The sequence below is a fragment of the Scyliorhinus torazame genome, chromosome 13, assembly GCF_047496885.1.
Source record: "Scyliorhinus torazame isolate Kashiwa2021f chromosome 13, sScyTor2.1, whole genome shotgun sequence".
In the NCBI taxonomy this organism is placed as follows: Eukaryota; Metazoa; Chordata; class Chondrichthyes; order Carcharhiniformes; family Scyliorhinidae; genus Scyliorhinus; species Scyliorhinus torazame.
In genome coordinates, this window is record NC_092719.1 from 201,101,939 (window position 1) to 201,122,547 (window position 20,609).

The 20,609-nt window shown below is 47.1% G+C and overlaps 1 protein-coding gene across 3 annotated transcripts; it reads left to right on the forward strand.

The window, feature by feature from the left end:
* Positions 1-817: 817 nt before the first annotated feature.
* On the forward strand, positions 818-20,237 carry LOC140388533 (uncharacterized). 3 transcript variants are annotated; one of them, XM_072472897.1, is made up of 5 exons: positions 818-1,034; positions 1,727-1,961; positions 11,123-11,271; positions 13,238-13,501; positions 18,804-20,237. In XM_072472897.1, exons 2-5 carry the CDS (start codon positions 1,885-1,887, stop codon positions 18,947-18,949), a joined length of 636 nt encoding a protein of 211 aa, XP_072328998.1. In that variant the 5' UTR covers positions 818-1,034; positions 1,727-1,884; the 3' UTR covers positions 18,950-20,237. The 3 variants fall into 3 exon arrangements, with proteins under 3 accessions (XP_072328998.1, XP_072329000.1, XP_072328999.1); XM_072472899.1 differs by lacking the exon at positions 1,727-1,961 and having other exon boundaries at positions 820-1,034; positions 11,128-11,271; XM_072472898.1 differs by lacking the exon at positions 1,727-1,961 and having other exon boundaries at positions 822-1,034.
* Positions 20,238-20,609: the final 372 nt, after the last annotated feature.

Sequence of the window (20,609 nt, forward strand, 5' to 3'; positions counted from 1 at the left end):
AGCAAAGTGTGATGGTGAAGTACTGGCAGAGAAAGCACAACATTGCAATGCCAGTATATAGACAAGTGTATATGCAGTTTTCCCACGGAGATACAAAACCGCACCCATGTGCAGTTGAAGCCAGTAGACCTAAACTGACTTGAGAAATTTTTTTGAGTTGATTAATTTTTGACTGAAAGCTATTCAAAAATTCAGGGTCTGGTTTATGGTCTGTAATGCATAACAAGGCCAGCAGCGCGGGTTCAATTCCAGTAACAGCCTTCCCGAACAGGTGCCGGAATGTGGCGACTAGGGGCTTTTCACAGCAATTTCATTGAAGCCTACTTGTGACAATAAGTGATTATTATTGTTAAAAATGTGTGCAAGTGTTGCCAAAAGCCAATTAGAAAATTGTAGCTACAAATCAAAATCATCGTGCAGTCAGCCAGTGATCCGATCATAGCAGTAAAAAGAGCAGGAATTCAGCCCATCAGGGCTATGCCTGCTGTTTTAAAGACCCATTCAGTTCCCACTCGCTCCCCTCGTCCTGTCGCCCTGTACTTTTTTTAACTAAAGCAACTTCCCTTCTGATTCGGAGGTTTTAAATGGCTACTCGCTATTTATGATTTCCATTCAACTCCCTTGGATTCCTCTTGATGACTTGGCTGCTACTTTGTAGCTGCTGAGTGAAAATGGTCTACTTGGCAGGACTGGCAGCTGTCTCACTGTCTCAATCCCCTTTATTCACAGCTGCACCATTATCTGAAGTGGCTTCAATGTAAACTATGGGGCTATTTTTAACTCATCCTTGGATCACTCCTATTTTAGAAGAGAATTTTTGAAGTGAACGCGATTGCTGACAGCAAGCCGTTGTCACAGGAGGGGGAAAAAAGCCCATTCAGCTCTGAAAAGACCTTGGCGAGCTTCATCCGATGGGCTTGGTGTGTGTCTCCCCCTGTTAGAGCTGCGGGACTATTCTGTAGATGAGTTGTGGGGAGGAAGCCCGTCTCTGATCACTGGTGATGAGAATAGCGTTATCCTGGCGCTTAATCCAGGTAAACGAGTTTGAATTTCAAAATAGGGTTTGCATGATGAGTTTCTCGAGTATTTAGACTTTGCAATTGATGCAACAGCCACACCAATTAGAAACAGTTTGCATATATTATTGGTATGCCAGCACATGTAAATGGTGTCTAGGGGGAGCGAACATTTTTAAAAGGGGGTCCTAATCTGTGCTGGGTTCAAACTACCAAATGTATCCATTGACCATTGGATACAAACCCAATTCTGTAAGGTGGCATAAAGGACAATGAGCGAAGGAGCGCGGCACCATTTAAACTCTGACCCCGGGAGGAGAAAATCCAAAACTTAAAATACTATTTATCTTTGTGCTCGAAGGTTTGAAGTCCCACACATGAATGCACTTTAACTTGAATCAAATAGAAGTTTATGATTTGCTAATACTGTGGATCAATATTTGAGTATACTTGGATTGTTCTTTAATATATTTATCAGGGAACCCCTTTGACCAAGCTTCAAATCTTTCCTTCCTCCTTTGTCTCATTGTCACTTTCCGTCGAATCATTATTTCCTGAAGTGCTTTGGGATTATCTTCCAATTTTAAAGTTGTTTGTTTGGGCGCAGTTATTTAATTTTACCTGCGGGTTTATATTCTACTTCCCAAGTCACATCTTGGTTCCATTTAAATTTTGCTCCATTTCATTTATTTAACCCGTGTCTGTCTCAGGCGTGTAGTCCTTTGAGGTGAACCATAGAATTCCATGATGTGGAGATGCTGCGTTGGACTGGGGTGAGCACAGTAGGAAGTCTTACAACACCAGGTTAAAGTCCAACAGGTTTGTTTCAAATCACTAGCTTTCGGAGCACTGCTCCTTCCTCAGGTGAATGAAGAGGTATGTTCCAGAAACATTACGGACAAAGTCAAAGATGCAAGACAATGCATTGAATGGGAGCATTTGCAGGTAATTAAGTCTTTACAGATCCAGAGATAGGTGTAAAGAGATGTGAATTGTCTCAAGCCAGGACTGTTGGTAGGGTTTCGCAAGCCCAGGCCAGATGGTGGGGGGATGAATGTAATGCGACATGAATCCAAGGTCCCGGTTGAGGCCATACTCATGGGTGCGGAACTTGGCTATAAGTTTCTGCTCGGCAATTTTGTATTGTGTGTCCTGATCCATAGAATTCCTGCAGTGCAGAAGGAGGCCATTCGGTATATCGAGTCTGCACTGACCCACTGAAAGAGCACCCTACCGAGACCCAGTCCCCTACCCTATTCCTGCAAACCCATAACCCCACCTAACCTGCACATCTTTGGACACTTAAGGGGAAATTTATCATGGCCATTCCACCTAACCTGCATATCTTCTTAACTCTTCTTTCGTCTCCGTGCCCACTTCTTTGGGCAAGAATCCTCACCCCGTTCCACTGATCCTTTCATGTGCCTCCAACATTCTGCCTCCAAGTGGGACCCCTCCCCAGCCAGGACAATTACCTGCCCTTGATATTTTCATTGAGAACTGTCGACGGGACATTGGCCGTCTTAATTTTTCTGCCCCCCTCACCCATTCCAACCTCTCTCCTTCCGAACTTTCTGCTCTTCACTCCGTCAGGTCTAACCCTGACTTTGCCATCAATCCTGCCGACAAAGGGGGTGCTGTTGTCATCTGGCGCACTGACCTCTACCTCGCAGAGGCTGAGCGCCAACTCTCAGATACTTCCTCTTACCTCCCCCTGGACCATGACCAGACCACTGAACATCAAGCCATTATCTCCAACACCGTTAGTGACCTCATTTCCTCCGGATGCCTTCCCCCCCATGACTTCCAAGCTCAGTCTCCCAACCCCGGACAGCCTGCTTTTACCTACTTTCCAAAATCCACAAAAAGGACTGCCTCGGCAGGCCCATTGTGTCATCATGCTCCTGCCCCACCGAACTTATTTCCTCTTATGTTGACTCCATCCTCACTCCTCTGGTCCATTCCCTCCCCACCTACATCCGGGATTCCTCTGATGCACTGTGCCATGTTGACAGCTTCCAGTTCGCAGGCCCTAACCGCATTCTATTCACCATGGATGTACAATCCCTCTACACATTTATCCCACACCAGGACGGCCTGAGAGCTCTTCGCTTCTTTCTCGAAAAGAGACCCGGACAATTCCCATCCACCACCACTCTCCTCCGCCTGGTTGAACTCGTTCTATCTCTCAACAACTTCTCCTTTAACTCATCTCATTTTCTCCAAATCAAAGGTGTAGCAATGGGTACCCGCATGGGTCCTAGCTACACTTGCCTTTTTATGGGGTATGTGGAACATTCCTTGTTCCAGGCCTATCCGGGCCCCCTGCCACAACTCCTTTACCGATACATTGATGACTATTTTGGTGCCGCGTCATGCTCTCGCCCGGACCTGGAAAAATTCATCAACTTCACTTCCAGTTTCCACCCCTCCATCACTTTCACCTGGTCCATCTCAGACACTTCCCTTCCCTTCCTTGATCTTTCTGTCTCCATTTCCAGCAATAGACTATCCACTAATATCCACTACAAGCCCACTGACTCCCACAGCTATCTGGACTACAGCTCTTCGCACCCTACACCCTGTAAGGACTCCATCCCTTTCAACTCCTTCACCTCCGTCGCATTTTTCCGATGATGCCACTTTCCAAAATGGTGCTTCGAAAATGTGTTCCTTCTTCCTCAACCGTGATTTCCCACTTACAGTTGTGGACAGGGCCCTCAATAGTGTGCGGTCCATCTCCTGCGCCACTACCCTCGCCCCCTCCACTCCATCCCAGAACAAGGATAGAGTCCCCCTCGTTCTCACATTTCATCCCACCAGCCTCCGTATGCAAAGCACAATCCTCCGCCATTTTCGCCAACTCCAGCATGATGCCACCACCAGACACATCTTCCCTTCGCTCCCTCTGTCGGCATTCCGCAGAGACCATTTAATCCGAGACAATCTAGTCCACTCCTCCACCATACCCAGTACCTCTCCCATCACCCATGGCACCTTCCCATGCAATCGCAGTAGGTGTAACACCTGCCCCTTTACCTCTTCCTCTTCCATGCTTAACATCCCAGGCCCAAAACACTCATTCCAGGTTAAGCAGCATTTCACTTGCATCTCTTCCAATTTGGTCTACTGCATTCGCTGCTCCCAATGTGGCCTCCTCTATATCGGAGAGACCAAACGCAGACTGGGTGATCGCTTTGCTGAGCATCTTCGGTCTGTGCGCATTCAGGACCCTGACCTTCCTGTTGCTTGCCATTTTAACAAAAGACCCTGCTCCCATGCCCACATGTCTGTTCTTGGCCTGCTGCAATGTTCCAGTGAAGCGCAACGCAAACTGGAGGAACAACATCTCCCCTTCCGATTAGGCACGCTACAGCCTTCCGGCCTGAACATCGAATTCAACAATTTCAGATGATCAGCTCTACCCCACCTCGACCCATTTGTTTTCATTTAATTTTAACTGTCTTTTACCATTTCTTTCTTTCTTAATTTTCATTTAATTTCCCCCACAATCTTATCCACCTTTCCTTCACCTTTCTCCTCTTTGCTTCCCCCTTCCCCTTCCCCCACACCTACAGTTTATCCTCTGATGCTAGTTCCCCTGCTGTTTGACCTTTCACATCTTTTGTCCTCTCTGGGGACTGCCATTAGCACTCTTTCCCCTTGGTTTCTGTGGCCATTAGCACCCGGTTTCCCTGGGTTTCTGTGGCTATGATTCATCTTTCATTCTCACTCCGCAGTATAAATATTTCCCACTTTCTCTGTCTGTTAGCTTTGACAAAGAGTCATCGGCCTCGAAACGTTAGCTCTTTTCTCTCCCTACAGATGCTGCCAGACTTGCTGAGATTTTCCAGCATTTTCTCTTTCGCTGCACATCTATTTTTTAAAAATATATATTTTATTAAATTTTTCAAACAAAAATATTTCCGTTTTTACAACTCAACAAGAGATTATACATTAACTGGTAGATAACATTATTTAAATAATATAGTGAACTTACAACAAAAACTAAAAAGAAAAAACAAATAGCAAGAACACAGAATAGTGCTCCCCCCCTTTCCCCTCCCCCCTGGGTTGCTGCTGCTGTCATTTCTATCTTTTCCTTATCGTTCCGCGAGATAGTCAAGGAACGGTTGCCACTGCCTGGAGAACCCCTGAGTCGCTGCACATCTATGAACTGGGAGGAAACAAGAGCACCCGGAGGCAACCCATGCATTCACTGTGAGAAGGTGCAAACTCCACACAGTCACCCAAGGCCAGAATTAAATCCAGGTCTCTGGCAGTGAGGTAGTGCTAACCACTGTGCAGCAGTGCAGCACTAAAGAAAACATTCTGCATAAAATGGGTGGATTGATTCGGACATATTAATTTTGCAGAGTTCTTAATTTTGTACATTGAGTGCTAAATTCTGTATAGTGTGGGAGCCAGTGAATGCTTGCCGTTGCGTAGATCAGTCAACCTGGCTGTTTCGATTGCCTGGGAGACTACCTCCTTTGAGGCCATCTCTAAGCTAACAGAAGGAGCAGTTCTACCTCAAATGAGATAACTGGTGTTGCGACAGCAGACTAAATGTATCATGTATCTCAGGGTCCATTCAAACGGAGAAACAATCCTGCAACTTTCGATTCCAGCTTTTGAATTTCAGCATGTTGGTCTTAAGTTATGTTCTGCCAACCCGATCTAGCTTCCCCTGGATAAAGGAATACTTCTTGATTTACATCCTAAATATATCTTCACTTCATTGCATGTGCAAGGAACGACATTATCAACTCTGGTACAGTAGGAGATTCTCTACTGAGGCAGGAGTTAGAGGTATGTTTTGATGGAGTGAAAGTGGAGTTAACTTTACTCTTCCCCTGAACTGGAACCCGTTCTTGCTGATACTACACATGGCGCCGTGCCAAAACATGAAATGCTTCCATTTTCCAATGTTGACAGCCCCCACCTTGACGATTTAAAAAAAGACAAATGGAATTTTTTAAAAATAGAGTATCCAATTCTCTTCAACAGCCCCCCCCCCCCCCCCCCCCAAATTAAGGGGCAATTTAGCGTGGCCAATTCATCTATCCAGCACATCTTTTAGGGTTGTGGGTGAGACCCAAGTAGACACGGGGAAAATGTGCAAACTCCACACGGACAGTGACCCAGGGCTGGGATTGAACCCGGGTACTTGGCCCTGTAAAATGGAATTTAAAAGATGAATCTGTTGAGTAGAATAAAATAGCCTACATGATGCTTAGCTCTAAGACATATCATTATCCGGAGCACCTCAAACACGGGGAGAATGTGCAAACTCCACACGGACAGTGACCCAGAGCCGGGATCGAACCTGGGACCTCGGCGCCGTGAGGCAGCAGCACTAACCACTGCGCCGCCGTGCTGCCCCAGAATCAAGATTTTTAAAAAATATAACTAATGCAGCTACCAATATTAGGAATAGATAAGATCAGGGGACTAATTAACAGTTCTCACTCGTCAACAGGACCAATGGGGGGGGGGGGGGGGAGGGGATTGGGGGTGGCAGCGCAGGAGGGCCATTTGCATCCTTCTTGAGCTTCGACCATATGTACCTCCAAAGCCTCTCCGCCATATTCCAAATGTGTGGGAATGCATTCCCCTTCTTGCCTTCTTAACTATTCTGTAGCCAGAGAATCATCTGCAATGCTTTTTCTTCCCATTCCTGCGGTTAGCATGGTGTCCTCCAAGAATTCACCCTTGGTTCCCTTCTATTTCTCACCAATATGGTACCACTCAGCACATCATCTGGATACACAGTATCAGTTTCCTGTCAGCTGACAACACCTCACCCCCATCTGTTTCATACCTTTTGAGGTGCTATGTAAATGCAAGTTATTAGTGTGTGGCTGGGATCTTCCCATGTGGTGTAGCATTTGGCACTTGATGGAAAATAGCTTTTAGCTGCGGAATGTACTTCCGATTGCTGAATTCCTCCATGGCTTAGTCAGTAAGCGCACTGTCCATTTGGAACATAGCTGTGGAGTGAGTTAATTGATCAGAACATGAGAGATAGCAGCCATACAATTTATCACCGTGCCCCTGGACTAGGAGGAAAAGAAATCAGCACCGAAGGTAGCCCATTACAAACCAGCGAGCCACACTGGAACATACGGTAGTCAAAATGAGACGAATAGGCTCAGCTGTGTTACTTCCCACTGACAGTCTGGACTCACTCGTCACGATTGGCAGTCTGTGTGAGTTATCGAAGGAGGGCCAACAGCTGTGAAATTGTACCCAATCATAGGTCAAAGAGAGATGGGGGAAAACAGGAATTCAAAACACAGTATTTGTTACCACTAATTTAGCACGGATTTAATCATTGCGTTTCAGCATTGCAATCTACACCTCATATTCTCTTACATATGTAACCAATGCTTTGAAAAATAAAACTTTTTCACATTTTATTTGGAAATTGAGGAGAATGCTGTTTGACTATAATATGGGAATTCGCCACTGTGCATTACTTAAAATATACAGTGTAAAGACGTTGTTTGACCCAATTAGTCTGTGGTGGTGTTTATATTCCACAAACCTTTTATCCCAGCCTTGCAGTTTATTTTCAATTCTTTACCTTTCACATACTCACCTGCTTGCCTCGTTGACTTCCTGTTGCAGTTCATTCCAGTTTCTAATCACACAAAATAAGAACAATCCTCTTTATTTCCTGGATGGATTTATTTAAATATTTTTATTCTCCTTTTTCACACTTTCTTCCAAATTTACACCCAACAATAAACAATAATGAGTAACAAATGTAATGTCAATCCCCATATCAATAACAACGATCCCATCCTCCCACCAAACCCCAAACATGAGCCTGCATGTTAACATAAACAAATGACAAAGGAATCAGGAATCACCCATAGTCACCATTAACACACACAGCCCCCCCACCTAATGTTTGATGTGATCCAATTCTCGAAAGTGTATAATGAATAACATCCATGAATTGTAAAACCCCTCCATCCTTTCCCGCAGTTCATATTTGACCTTCTCAAGCATCAAGAATTCCAAGAGGTCCCCCACCCCCCTCCCCCCGCCACGCCAGGGCACATGGTGGAGAGGTTGATCTCCACCCTAACAGGGTCCGCCTTCGGGCGATCAACGAGGCGAAGGTTACAACATCTTCTTCCACGCCCGTTTCCAACCCCAGCTGGTCCGACACCCCGAATATAGCCTTCCGAGGGCCCTGGTCCAGTTTCACGTGCACCACTTTAGAGATTACCCTAAAAACCTCCTTGCAGTAATCCTCCAGCTTTGGACAGGACCAAAACATATAAACGTGGTTTGCGGGGTCCCCCTCCCTGCATCGTTCACACAAATGTTTTACCCCCCTCAAAGAGCTGGCTCATCCTCGCCCTTGTAAGGTGTGCTCTATACACCACCTTCAGCTGTATCAGCCCCAACCTCGCACACGAGGTGGAGGCGTTCTCCCTCCGGAGCACCTCACACCAGAGCTCCGCCTCCATATCCTCTCCCAACTCGTCCTCCCACTTTGCCTTGATCCCTTCTAGCGACTCCTCCTCCTCCTCCTCCAAAATAGCCCCGTAAACCACTGACACTACCCCCCTTCTCCAGTCCCCCTGTCGTCAGCACCTCCTCCAACAATGTGGAAGCTGGCTCTACTGGTTCGCTCAGTAGTTCCTTTCTGGCAAAGTCTTGAACCTGTGTGTATCTAAATATTTCCCCCCCTGCTCCAGCCCATACTTCGCTCCCAGCTCCTTCAATCCTGCAAACCGACCCTCAAGAAACAAATATTTTAGTGTCCTAATTTGGATGGATTTATTTTTGGTTGCCTTGCGTGTTGGTTTGGGATTCTCCCACAAGTGGGGGCAATTTCTTCACTTCTGCCCTGTTCAACATACTAATAATTTCAAAGTTTAGCACACTGGGCTAAATCACTGGCTTTTAAAGCAGACCAAGGCAGGCCAGCAACACGGTTCAATTCCCGTAACAGCCTCCCCGAACAGGCGCCGGAATGTCGCGACTAGGGGCTTTTCACAGTAACTTCATTGAAGCCTACTTGTGACAATAAGCGGTTTTCATTTCATTTCATGTTACCTGAAAGCCAAGTGTTAAGATCCTCGCTGATGTCATCTGCGTGTGTCTAAACCCCGAAGGATAACTTGAAACATTGGTTCTTTGTGGTTTATCTTTGTTTGGAATAATGTGAGGAACTAAGTACATCCCAGTGAGGAACCAGTCCAGTTGTCGCGTAAACAATCCACAAAGAATATTTATTAAAGTAAAAGAAAAGGAAAAAACACAGAACAAAAGACTAAATACACTATGACACTTAAATACATTAATAACTGAACACACCGTGCTATCTGAAGTTATCTCTAGTTCCCAAAATATACCCACATTCCCTGAACACACTTGAGACACCCCTTTTCACAAGCAACATCCAATTTTAATAACTCTATAGGTCAAGTCCAGTTAATAGTTACCACACAATACCGCTTAGGTGACCAAGTCTGGAAAAACGTCTCTTCCTGGTTCAGCAAAGCACAAAACTGTGTCTTTCAGAGGAGAATTTCAAAGCCACGCAGACACAGGGAGAACAAGCAAACTCCACACAGTTACCCCAGGCCGGAGTTGAACCCGGGTTCCTGGTGCTGCAAGGCAGCAGTGTTAACCACTGTGCCATTGTGCTGAAGGCTTTCGGTCCTGAGACACGACCCTGAAGAAGTCCTGCCGTGGTTTACCGCCCCCCTCTTTCTTACCCCCCCCCCCCCCCCCCTCCACCACCACCGCCATCTCTTTCTCCCCCCCCCCCCTCCCCCAGATCCATTGTTAGAAAACTCTGCATTGACTGCGAATGTAACCTGGACTGTTCATGATGGTTTTCACTATTCATTACTTTAACTGGTTCAGTAACCAGGGCAGCCTTACTGAACTTCTGTTCGGTGTTAGAAATAACTCTGTAAGACACGTGACCTTTTTGATGAATGTTCAAAAATATTCTTAAAAACTCTAGAACTCTAGACTTCACTTCCTCATAAAAGTGTTAACACAAAGAACTTTAACCATCAATAAGCATCACCTCCCACCCTGCAGCTGCCATGGAGAATACAGAACCGCACAAACTAAGAAAGCAAATGAAAAGGTATTCTTCAATTCTTTTGTTTTTAAATCTTTTTATTCTCCATATTTTCAACATTTTCGTCAATAAGCAACCAAAGATAAAACAAACAAAAACAAATACAATAGCAATCCCCCCACACAAACCACCGCCCGCTCAATATACAGACCAAAACATCCAAAAACACAAAATAACAATCAATCCATAAACAGTGTAAACAAAGACAGCAATACCGCCGACCCCCCCCCCCCCCCCCCAATGTTCAATGGCAACCAATTCTCGGAAGTAGCATAATAAACAGCCCACATGAATTGTGAAACCCTTCCTTCATCCCCTTCTGCTGAGACTTTACCTTCCCGAGAGTCAAAGCAATTCAAGTAGGTCCCCACCCCCGCCAAGCCATGCCACAGGATGGAGAAGCTAACCTCCACCCCAACAGGACCCACCTCCGGGCAATCAGCGAGGTGAAGATTAACAACCTCTGTCCCCGCACCCACCTGCTGCCCGAGCCGGTCCGACCCCCACCCGAAAATAGGCTTCTAGGTGGGTACTGTCACCAATGGTGGGGAACGAGGAAATTAATGCTAAAAACAATGGAATCAGAGATTACTTTTCTTCCCCATCGAAGATCTTTCCTACTTCCCTTATCCCCTCACCCAACATCCTGCCCACCTCCTGCCAATGTTAACTATCTGGATTCATGTGTGCAGGGCCATTTGTGACCAGTTTCAGTACATGGTGATGGTCTTGGATTGTTCCAACGAGCAGAATTCACTGAAGGCCAGAATGACTATTACTAGATTATCAAGTGGCAGCTTGGAGAGCTGTTAGTCCAAAATGTCGGAGAGCTGCTTTATCTACTCACATCTGCTGGTCACACAGCTGCCTCTCAATCACTTGGATCAAGCACTGCCCTCATTCAAATAAACTCTTAGCGTGTAAAGACTTTCACTGTGCTTTAACCTCATTGTAAATAGTGATGGTGCTTTTGGTCTTGTTTTAGTGCAGATATTGAAAGTGGCACCTTCCAGTCGGTTACATCCTCAATGCAGAGCGACGGTGACCTGCAAGAAATTGAACTCCATGTTGTGGAGTCTATCAATGACTTACATCGCACCACCCCCAACCTTGAGGTCACTAAGTCTTATTCAGGTAATTGCTGTATTGACAGTCTGTGTATTAGACACATTTTCATTTCAATCAATGTATCTATAATAAGGCGCTCCATAAAGGATTTGGTTCAAAGATTAAGGCCCATGTTAAAGGGACAACAAGGTTAGATGGCTACAGGAAGCAAGATTAAGAAAATATAGCTGAGACACATGAAAAATCTTTAGGGGAATTGCAAGCAGACATGGACAGGTTAGGTGATTGGACAGATATATGGTAAATGTAGATAATTAGGTACTGCAGTTTGAGGGAAAAAGTAAATTAAGTATATCCAAAATGTATTATTGGACATTTCATATGAATTTCAATGGAGGGGTGGAAAAAGAGTTCTAAGGATACAGAAACCTTTTTTGAGAAAAGGGTAACTGGCAGTGTAAACTTTACATTCAGTGGCAGTGAATACAAAAGTAGGGAAGTGATGACGAAGTTGTGCAAACAATTGATAAGATTACAGTTGGGACAGCAGATTATAGACTGGATATTGGAAGCAAGGGCAAGGTGCAATGACGACCTGCTGGAGTATAACTAGTATTAAAGGATATACATAGAACATACAGTGCAGAAGGAGGCCATTTGGCTCATCAAGTCTGCACCGACCCACTTAAGCCCTCACTTCCACCCTATCCCCGTAACCCAATAACCTCTCCTACCCTTTTTGGTCACTAAGGGCAATTTATCATGGCCAATCCACCTAACCTGCACACCTTTCGACTGTGGAAGGCACCCGGAGGAAACCCAGGCAGACATGGGGAGAACGTGCAGACTCCGCACAGACAGTGACCCAGCGGGGAATCGAACTTGGGACCTTGGCGCTGTGAAGCCACAGTGCTATCCATTTGTGCTACCATGCTGCCAAATATAGATATAGTTACGGTGAACTTATTTTCCAGAACACAGAAGACTTTGGGGTGGTGGGGTGGGTGATCTAATTAAAGATATTCAAACGTTTGAAACGGCTTAAGCTGATAAAGTGAAAACATTTCAGATATGTCTTCCCTCCTCCCCCAATTTATTCTGCAGAGTGAATTTCACAAACTCGGGGATGTTCCCAAAGTATGGAGAATCTTTGAAGTTTAGTCCCTGTTATAATGAAGAAAATACATAAGCAAATTTAAGCACCACAAAGTTCCACAAACAACAATATGATAATAACCAGATCATCTGATTTTAGTGATGTTAGTTGAGAGAAAAACAATGAACATTATACCTGAGTAGCCTCCCAGTTTTTCTTCAATATAGTGCCACAGGGTCTTTAGATGCACCTGAGAAGGCAGATACAACCTTGTTTAATGTCTCAACTGAAGGGCAGCACCTCTGCCATTGTAGCCCTCCCTTGGCACTGACATTAGATGATGCGTTCTGGTGTAGAACTTAAACCTCCAACCATTTGGCTCAGATGCCCTCTGCTTTGCTGAGTCTGGAGAACTGTGCAGCCCATCTTGCCTCCACTTCACTCCTGTGTTGGAGCCTCCAGCTTCCTTGGCCCCGATGAGCTGGATTCCCTCTGTCTTTGTGAATTGAAAGCTAGCCTCAATCACCATGAAACTATCATCGATTGATGCAAAAATGTACCTGATTCATTATACCCTTTAAGGAAGGAAATCTGCCATCCTCACCTGGTCTGGCCCACACGTGACTCCAGATCCACAGCATTGTGGTTGACTTTTATCTGCCCTCTGAAAGCCGGTCAGTCCTACAGATGGCCAATGAATGCCACTGACACCCACATGCCATGAAATAATCTTTTAAAACTAATAAAGATCAGCATTCCCTTTCACTCCATTAATTAACACCTTGGATATGCTTACAATGTTGAAGGAGCTGTATAAATCTCCCAAGATGTCTGTCAGAAACCATTCCATTCGACATGCAGATTTCACATCGCAGCATCACGTTTGGAGAAAAGTGATCGCTACTCTTAAATGTTGTTGTATTATTCACATCGCAGGTCAAATCCGTTCAAGGCCTTCAACCATCTTTATTGCTCAGGAAACCCCTGCAAACGGGCTGGTGACTGCTCCTTTGCTGGACCCGAGACCGCGTGAGCCCATCTTCAGTCAGCTGGTTGGTTCAGTCCGCGAGACCCGAGATCGATGTGAGTGCAGCTGCATTTGCTGCCACACCACGAGCTGTGATAAAGTTTTCTATGCAGTATTAATCACGCTGGTGCTGGTCAGCATTGCCATTGGTATCGTCACTGTTTACTATTCAGGTAAGTTTCAATTGTCTGATCATTTCCCTTCAAACCTTATGCACGTCTTGGCCACTGTCCGCCCCTACTATGACCAGAGACAGCAGGTCACACATTGGATTCCTCAGCCGCCTGAGACTCCATTTTCAGCCTGGAAGCATATCACCCTCGTCTCCGAGGGACTGTCAAAAAAGGAGAAGATTTTTCGGCCATTATTGAAAGCTGTGTGTCGCCTTTCTTTGCCAACTTCAGATACTTCTGGAGGATTGCGTTTGTTTGGTTACTGTGGCCTTCACGCTTCTCCTCCTGAGGCAGTCCCTGGGGGTGAAGGACGGTTTTCTTCCAGTCAGGTTTGGTGGTAGCTAAGTCCAGTTCTTGATCTGCAAGGTTCTGCCACAGGCGGGGTAGGTGGTGTTTGAAGGGTTGTTTGGAATTTTGGTGCTCTCTTGGAAGCTTCAATTTCGACTCTGCGTGTTTCCGATGAAGTTTCTCCAAATGCCTTTCCAAATGAACCTTCTCCATTTTGGTCTATCTCCAAGCCAGAGACTCCCATGAATTGGCTGAAACGTTGCTTTTACGGGCATCTCAAAAGTGTTTCCTCTGTCTTCCTTGGTGCCTCCTGCCCCAACCAAGTTCCAGTTAGAACAGTTTTGTCAGGCAGACAGACAGCATGCCCACCCAGCAGAGCTGGTTTTGAGTGATTGGCACTCACCCACTTACCAGTATTGTAATCAGGCTGCAGCTGGTGTGTCCTCCACTTCAGTGGCAGCTGCCAGTTGTCAGGAGAATATGAATAGTGTGAAGTCAAACAGGTAGGGCGCGATTCCCCCATTCGCAGACTAAGTGTTCACAACAGCACGAAAATCGGAGTGCTCCCCGTTGGCACTAAGAGCGCTGAAGAGGCGACATTCAGTTCAGACAAATGGGCAGACACTCTGGCCACATGAATGTCGTTGGATTCCCGATTTCCCAGGCGAGTGATTCGCAGGGGTCGGAAGTCACCTGTTTCCCTTCACAGGCAGAAGCAGCGTTTAAATGCCCCCCTCAGCACAGATTGTTATTCCAGCCAAGTAGATGGCTGCAAGAAGAGCGGCACCAAGATTCCTGAACGGCAACATCAATAGGATGCTGGACCTTGTAGAAGAGAGGAGGGACAACCTATTCCCCAGATGTCGGGCCGATGGAAAAGGCTATTCCATCACTGGTGCAGGTGGAAATTTAGAGCCAGGCTTTACAGGACGGGCTGTCAGCCACATTCCAGAGCTTGCAAGTCCATCTGGAGCAGTCCAATATCCTTGTGTAGGAGATGGTGCCGGCATGGTGTGGCACCCAGGCCAACACTGCAAGGGTGGCATCTGCAGTGGAAAGCCAGGGGCAAGAAATCTGAGCCATGTGTGAGGGCTTCCAAAGCTTGGGTCACACACAGACATGTCCCAGACACAGGTGGACATTTCTGCAGCGCTCCTGTGATTGGCCCAGTCACAAAGGTTCATGGCGGAGGACATCAAGAACATTAACGTACAGGGCAGCATGGTGGCACAGTGGTTAGTGCTGCTGCCTCACGGCGCCAAGGTCCCAGGTTCCATTCCGGGTCACTGTCTGTGTGGAGTTTGCACATTCTCCCCGTGTCAGCGTGTGTTTCCTATGGGTACTCCGATTTCCTCCGACAGCCCAAAAGGTTAGGTGGGGTTACGGGGAAGGTGGAGGTGTGGCTTAGATATGGTGCTCTTTCCAAGGGCAGGTGCAGACCCGATGGGCCGAATGGCCCTCTTCTGCACTGTAAATTCTATGATCTATCTATCTATGTGCAGGATAAGTGGATTGGCCACACTAAATTGCCCCTTAATTGTACAAAATGAATTGGGTACTCTAAATTTAAAATAAAAGAACATTAACGTGTGTTAAGCGACATGTACCATCAGAGGGACATGTCAGAGGCACTGAAGGACCAGGCCCGCTTGCTGAGGGGCGTGTCCCAGTCACAGAGCACCATGGCCAAGGGCATTGATAATAGGACTCAGACAATGATGGGTCTCCAGGATTGGCATCGCCCGATGACGTTAAGGCTTCTGGAGCTCACTCCAGCTGCCCCTCCATCCCATGGAGTAACCCTGCGGCTAGCAAGCACCCCGCCGGAGGGGGAAGCGATGGAGCCCATCCCAGAGGCTCCAACCAGGGAGACACTGGAAGTATCCAGCACTTTTGAATGCAATGGGCTATTTGGCCCCTTTCCTGGGGGGGGGGGGTGCCTTGTGCCTTACTCTGACAGGAGCTATTTGCCAAAGAGGATTTCAGCAGCTACTGGTGCATCTGTTATTTTTGCGAACGAAGCTCTGCTATCTCCCTGTTTCATCTGCTGTGGAGCTGTGGGTCTAAGGAGTCCAGTGAGGTGCCCCAACATCTGGCGGCCCTGAGATTAACCATAGCCACGCCCATCTCTTTGAATTATGAAGGTCCCCAATGTGGGGGAGCATGGAAATCTACATGAGCAGCAGAGCTCACAGCGTTTCAATGAAATTGACACCATTCACCAGCATTATCCGTCAGGTGCCTGAAAGTTCCGCCTAAGGAGTGTTTGTGTGCCACAGCACCATTAGGCGGTTCAGCGACGGCACCCCCATCCCTAAGGGGCGAACCCCCCCCTGAACCCTCCTCCCACCGTACAATCTCTTGTCACCAATGCAAGCCCCACAATCACCAGGTTGCCAGATAAACCCACCCTCTGCAAGCAGAATACATTTGGAAATTCACTTTTCTCCTTGCTCCCCCTCCAAGTCCATGGTGCCAGGAACCCTTTTTGAAATGCTTGCACCAAATCACACCCTCATGGCTCCTGGCCGGGGCATGGGCACATTATAGGCAGCAGTTGTATCGGGTTTCCAAACTGATAATAGCATTCAAATGAATGCAGGTGGGCACTTTGCATGTTCCCGCTGGCAAGGGGCGAGAATCGAGTCATGGCCGGAGGTGCAGGCTGTGAGGCTCGCAATGGGATTGGCGCCTGGTGCCAATCCTGTTTTGGTCCGAGGTCTCATTCAGTAGTTAGCCATCGGGATTGTCGCCATTGGCGGGTGGCTCAGAGCATCCAGGCTGTGATTTCACGTCAGATGGTGTATATTGATGCAGGATTCAGTGACAGAGAATTTCTGGGTGTCTTTAGACTTGTGGCCGGTATTCTCCAATCCCACGGCCAAGTTCTGATGCCAGCGTTAAAAGCGGCGTGAGCCATTCCGGCATCAACGGGCCTCCAGGCCCAGGTATTCACCCCTTCCTAGGGGGCTAGTATGGCGCTGGAGTGGTGTCCGATGCTCAGGCGCTTGGTCGGCGTGGGTCCGCTCATGCGCGTCGCAGCCGGCGCGAGTTCGCGCATGTGCACTACGGCCGGCACGAGTTCGCGCATGTGCACTACGGCTGGCACGAGTTTGTGCATGTGCACTACGGCCGGCACGAGTTCGCGCATGTGCACTACGGCCGGCACGAGTTTGTGCATGTGCACTACGGCCGGCACGAGTTCGCGCATGTGCACTACGGCCGGCACGAGTTTGTGCATGTGCACTACGGCCGGCGCGAGTTTGCGCATGTGCACTACGGCCGACACGAGTTCGCGCATGTGCACTACGGCTGGCACGAGTTTGTGCATGTGCACTACGGCCGGCACGAGTTTGTGCATGTGCACTACGGCCGGCACGAGTTCGCGCATGTGCACTACGGCTGGCACGAGTTTGTGCATGTGCACTACGGCCGGCACGAGTTTGTGCATGTGCACTACGGCCGGCACGAGTTTGTGCATGTGCACTACGGCTGGCACGAGTTCGCGCATGCGCTTGGGTTCCAATCTCTGCACCGGCCCCGGGTCACATGGCGGAGCCCTGTACGGGCCGGAGCAGAGATGGGAACTTAGGCCCCCCACGGAAATAGCCCGCCGGCCGATCGATAGGCCCCGATCGCAGGCCAGGCCACCGTGCCCCCCCCCCCCCCACCGGGGTCGGATCACCCCGCAGCCAGAACTCCGTGGTCCCGCCAGGTAGGACCATACGTAAACTTACGCCGGCGAGACTCGGCCGAACTCGGCGGGCACTTAGCCTGGCGAGGCACGGAGAATCGCAAGTCCCCCGACTAGCGCGGCGGCGATCCCGCTGGCGCTGGAGAATCGGCGCCGGAGAATCGGTGGGCCAGCGTCGGAGCGGCATGGCGTGATTCTCGCGCCCCCCACTGACGATTGTCCGACCAGCAGGGGATTGGAGACTCACGGCAGCATGAAATAGAGAGGGTGTCCTTCCATGAGTGGAGACAGGTTGCTTTGCATTAAAATATTGCAGATTCCATTTAAAAAGTTTCCCAAATTTGTATTTGAAGTCAAATCTCTGGAAACTGAGTGGATGAGGTTTATCGAGAGTGGTGCGTGCATGAGGCTGATAGGCTAATGACATGAAGAAAGGGTTGGGTTTACGACACCCCCACATGCTCTAACAGGAGCTGTTGACACTCACGGTGAACTCCTAGCCTGAGTCTTAAAATATGCTTCTCCAGTGAGAGTTGCACAGTTGACATTGGAGCTTAATTAGTACAGTGGATCGCTAAGGATGCTTGCCTCAGCATCGTGTCCTGATTAGAAATAGTGTCAGCATTTACATCTGAATGGAAAGTGTTGCAGCCTCTGCAGGTAGATACAGACAAAAATATTCATAATAAGGGTCAGCATGTAGCTTTTTACGTTTCAGTGGCCCAGTGTGATGGAATAGTGTGGGTTTGTGTTACCAATTCTCTACAGTACTCAGTTCTGACTCTCAGCTGTTGGAAAGGGGAGGGGGGGGGGTTGGGAAGAGGGGGTTGGGGGGGAGAGAGAATCTAACAAGTGATTAGGTACTTTCTTCCAAGGAAGGGGGACTAGTTCAGGAGGGGAGTGAGCCCAGCCGGCTCTACCCAACAAGATCAAGCAGCATTAACGCAAAGTCTTGGCAGCTGGTTGGTCAATTCACCCTTTACACTGAGTGCAGAACTCCATAAAGGAATGGAAGAAGCGGTTGGCACTGCAGTCTCACGGCGCCAAGGACCCGGGTTCGAATCCCGGCCCTGGGGTCACTGTCCGTGAGGCGTTTGCACATTCTCCCCGTGTCTGCGCGGGTTTCACCCCCACAACCCAAAGATGGGCAGATGAGGTGGATTGGCCAGGCTAAATTGCCCTGTAATTGGAAAATAAACAATTGGGTACTCTTAAATTACAAAAAAAATGGAAGAACTCCTCAAATTTCCAAGAGGAAATTCTGAATGTGCACCACGTATAAGGCCTAAATTCATTTTTTATTTAAATTAATCTCAACAGAAAAAATCAACGAACAACTCTGGGAGATTTCCCACCGGTTGGATTCCTTGGATCAGAGTGTGAAACAGGTGAAATTTACAAGCAACCTACTACGAAATCCAATGAATGTGACGGAGAGCATGGAAACGCTCATCAAGGATACATGAATTCAATTTCGCAGAAGCCCGCCTGTCTTCAAAACATAATTATGGTTGTGTTTCGATTACAAGAGGCTGCTCTAAAGAAATACCTTGGCTATACGTTGTGTGCTGAAGCTGCACACTAATTAAACAAAAACATTATAGACTGATGTGTCACCATCTCCGTTCCCATCAAGCACCCTGTCTGTGTGAGGTTGGTGATGTGGACGAGAGAAACTTCATAGAAAGACTTCAATAATAAAGAGAGAAAATGCCTGAAATTCATCGTAGGTCTAGCAGCAGCTGTAGAGTCAGAAACGGAGTTAACGTTTCAGGTCTGTGACCTTACACCTGATCCTCACTGTGTGAATTCACTTTGATTTCTACTCAATGTTGAAAGTAGGAATCATCAATTGCTTCTCACGCACAAGTTAAACAAAATGTATAGCTATTAAAAATAATAACTTATAATGTTGGAAATATGAAGCAGGTCAGGCAGCCTCTGTGGAGACAGAAAGAGGAGGTGACACTTCAGGTGGATGACTTTTATTCAGAAGTGGCGATGTCAAAAGATTAACCGAACAGTTTTACAGCGAATGCAGAGCTCGGTGTGGGAGGAGGGAGGGTTGGGGTGGGGCAGGGGGCATTGGAGAGCAAAGGGGGAGAGGTCCATGACAAAGTAGAGTTTGGAAGTGACTAAATGACAAAATAGATCAAGGTGCATGACAAAAGAGGGTGACACTTGCAAAGAAACAAACGATGGGTCCAGAGGAGGTTTAGATGCTTATGAAGGGGAGAGGGAGGTATAAATGGCAGAGGAGGAGGAAAAGTAGGAAAATCCAGCACAGATTGGTCTCTATGCACCCACTCCACCCATCCAGACTCCACCCCCTTACTGGCTCGCGAACTTGATTATAAACTGTTGAATCATGAACATTTTCCAGTTCTGATGAAAGCTTAACTCTGTTTCTCTCTTCACAGATTCTGCTGAACATTTCTAGCATTTTATGTTCTTATTCCAGATTTCCAGCAAAGTAGCATTTTGTTTTTGTTCCTAGTTGATTAAACACAGTATGATATCCGTTTAGAATTTATTAGAATTTTTGTCAATGCAGTTACCTTTTTGTTACTGGTTAACAGAGTTTGGATGTTTTGCAATTCTTTCACTTATTGTAAATAAAGTGCAGAAATTGCACATTATAGCATTCAGTTCTGAATCTTATAAGAACAGAGGTGTTCATCAATGTGACCCTATGACAGGCCAACTCATTTTGTAATTCAAAACTTCTTTTAAATAAATTGAACATTCCCACTGTTCACTGCTCTGTGCCATGAGTACTATGGCGTGTTTCAGAGTTAGGCAGCAGACAGAAATACATGCTACATATTAATAATAAAACAGGGGGTCCAATCAGAAGCTAATTACACCCACATGTAATTTACACCCTGAATGTAATCCTTCATGGTGCGAATGATGTGGAGATGCCGGCGTTGGACTGGGGTGGGCACAGTAAGAAGTCTTACAACACCAGGTTAAAGTCCAACAGGTTTATTTGGAATCACTAGCTTTTGGAGCGCAGCTCCTTCCTCAGGTACGAATGTCGTAAGGCACTGAATGGACTGTTCATTTAAGAGATACTATCGTAGGAGTGTTGGAAAATTTTTGGGCGGGTTTCTCCGCTGGCAG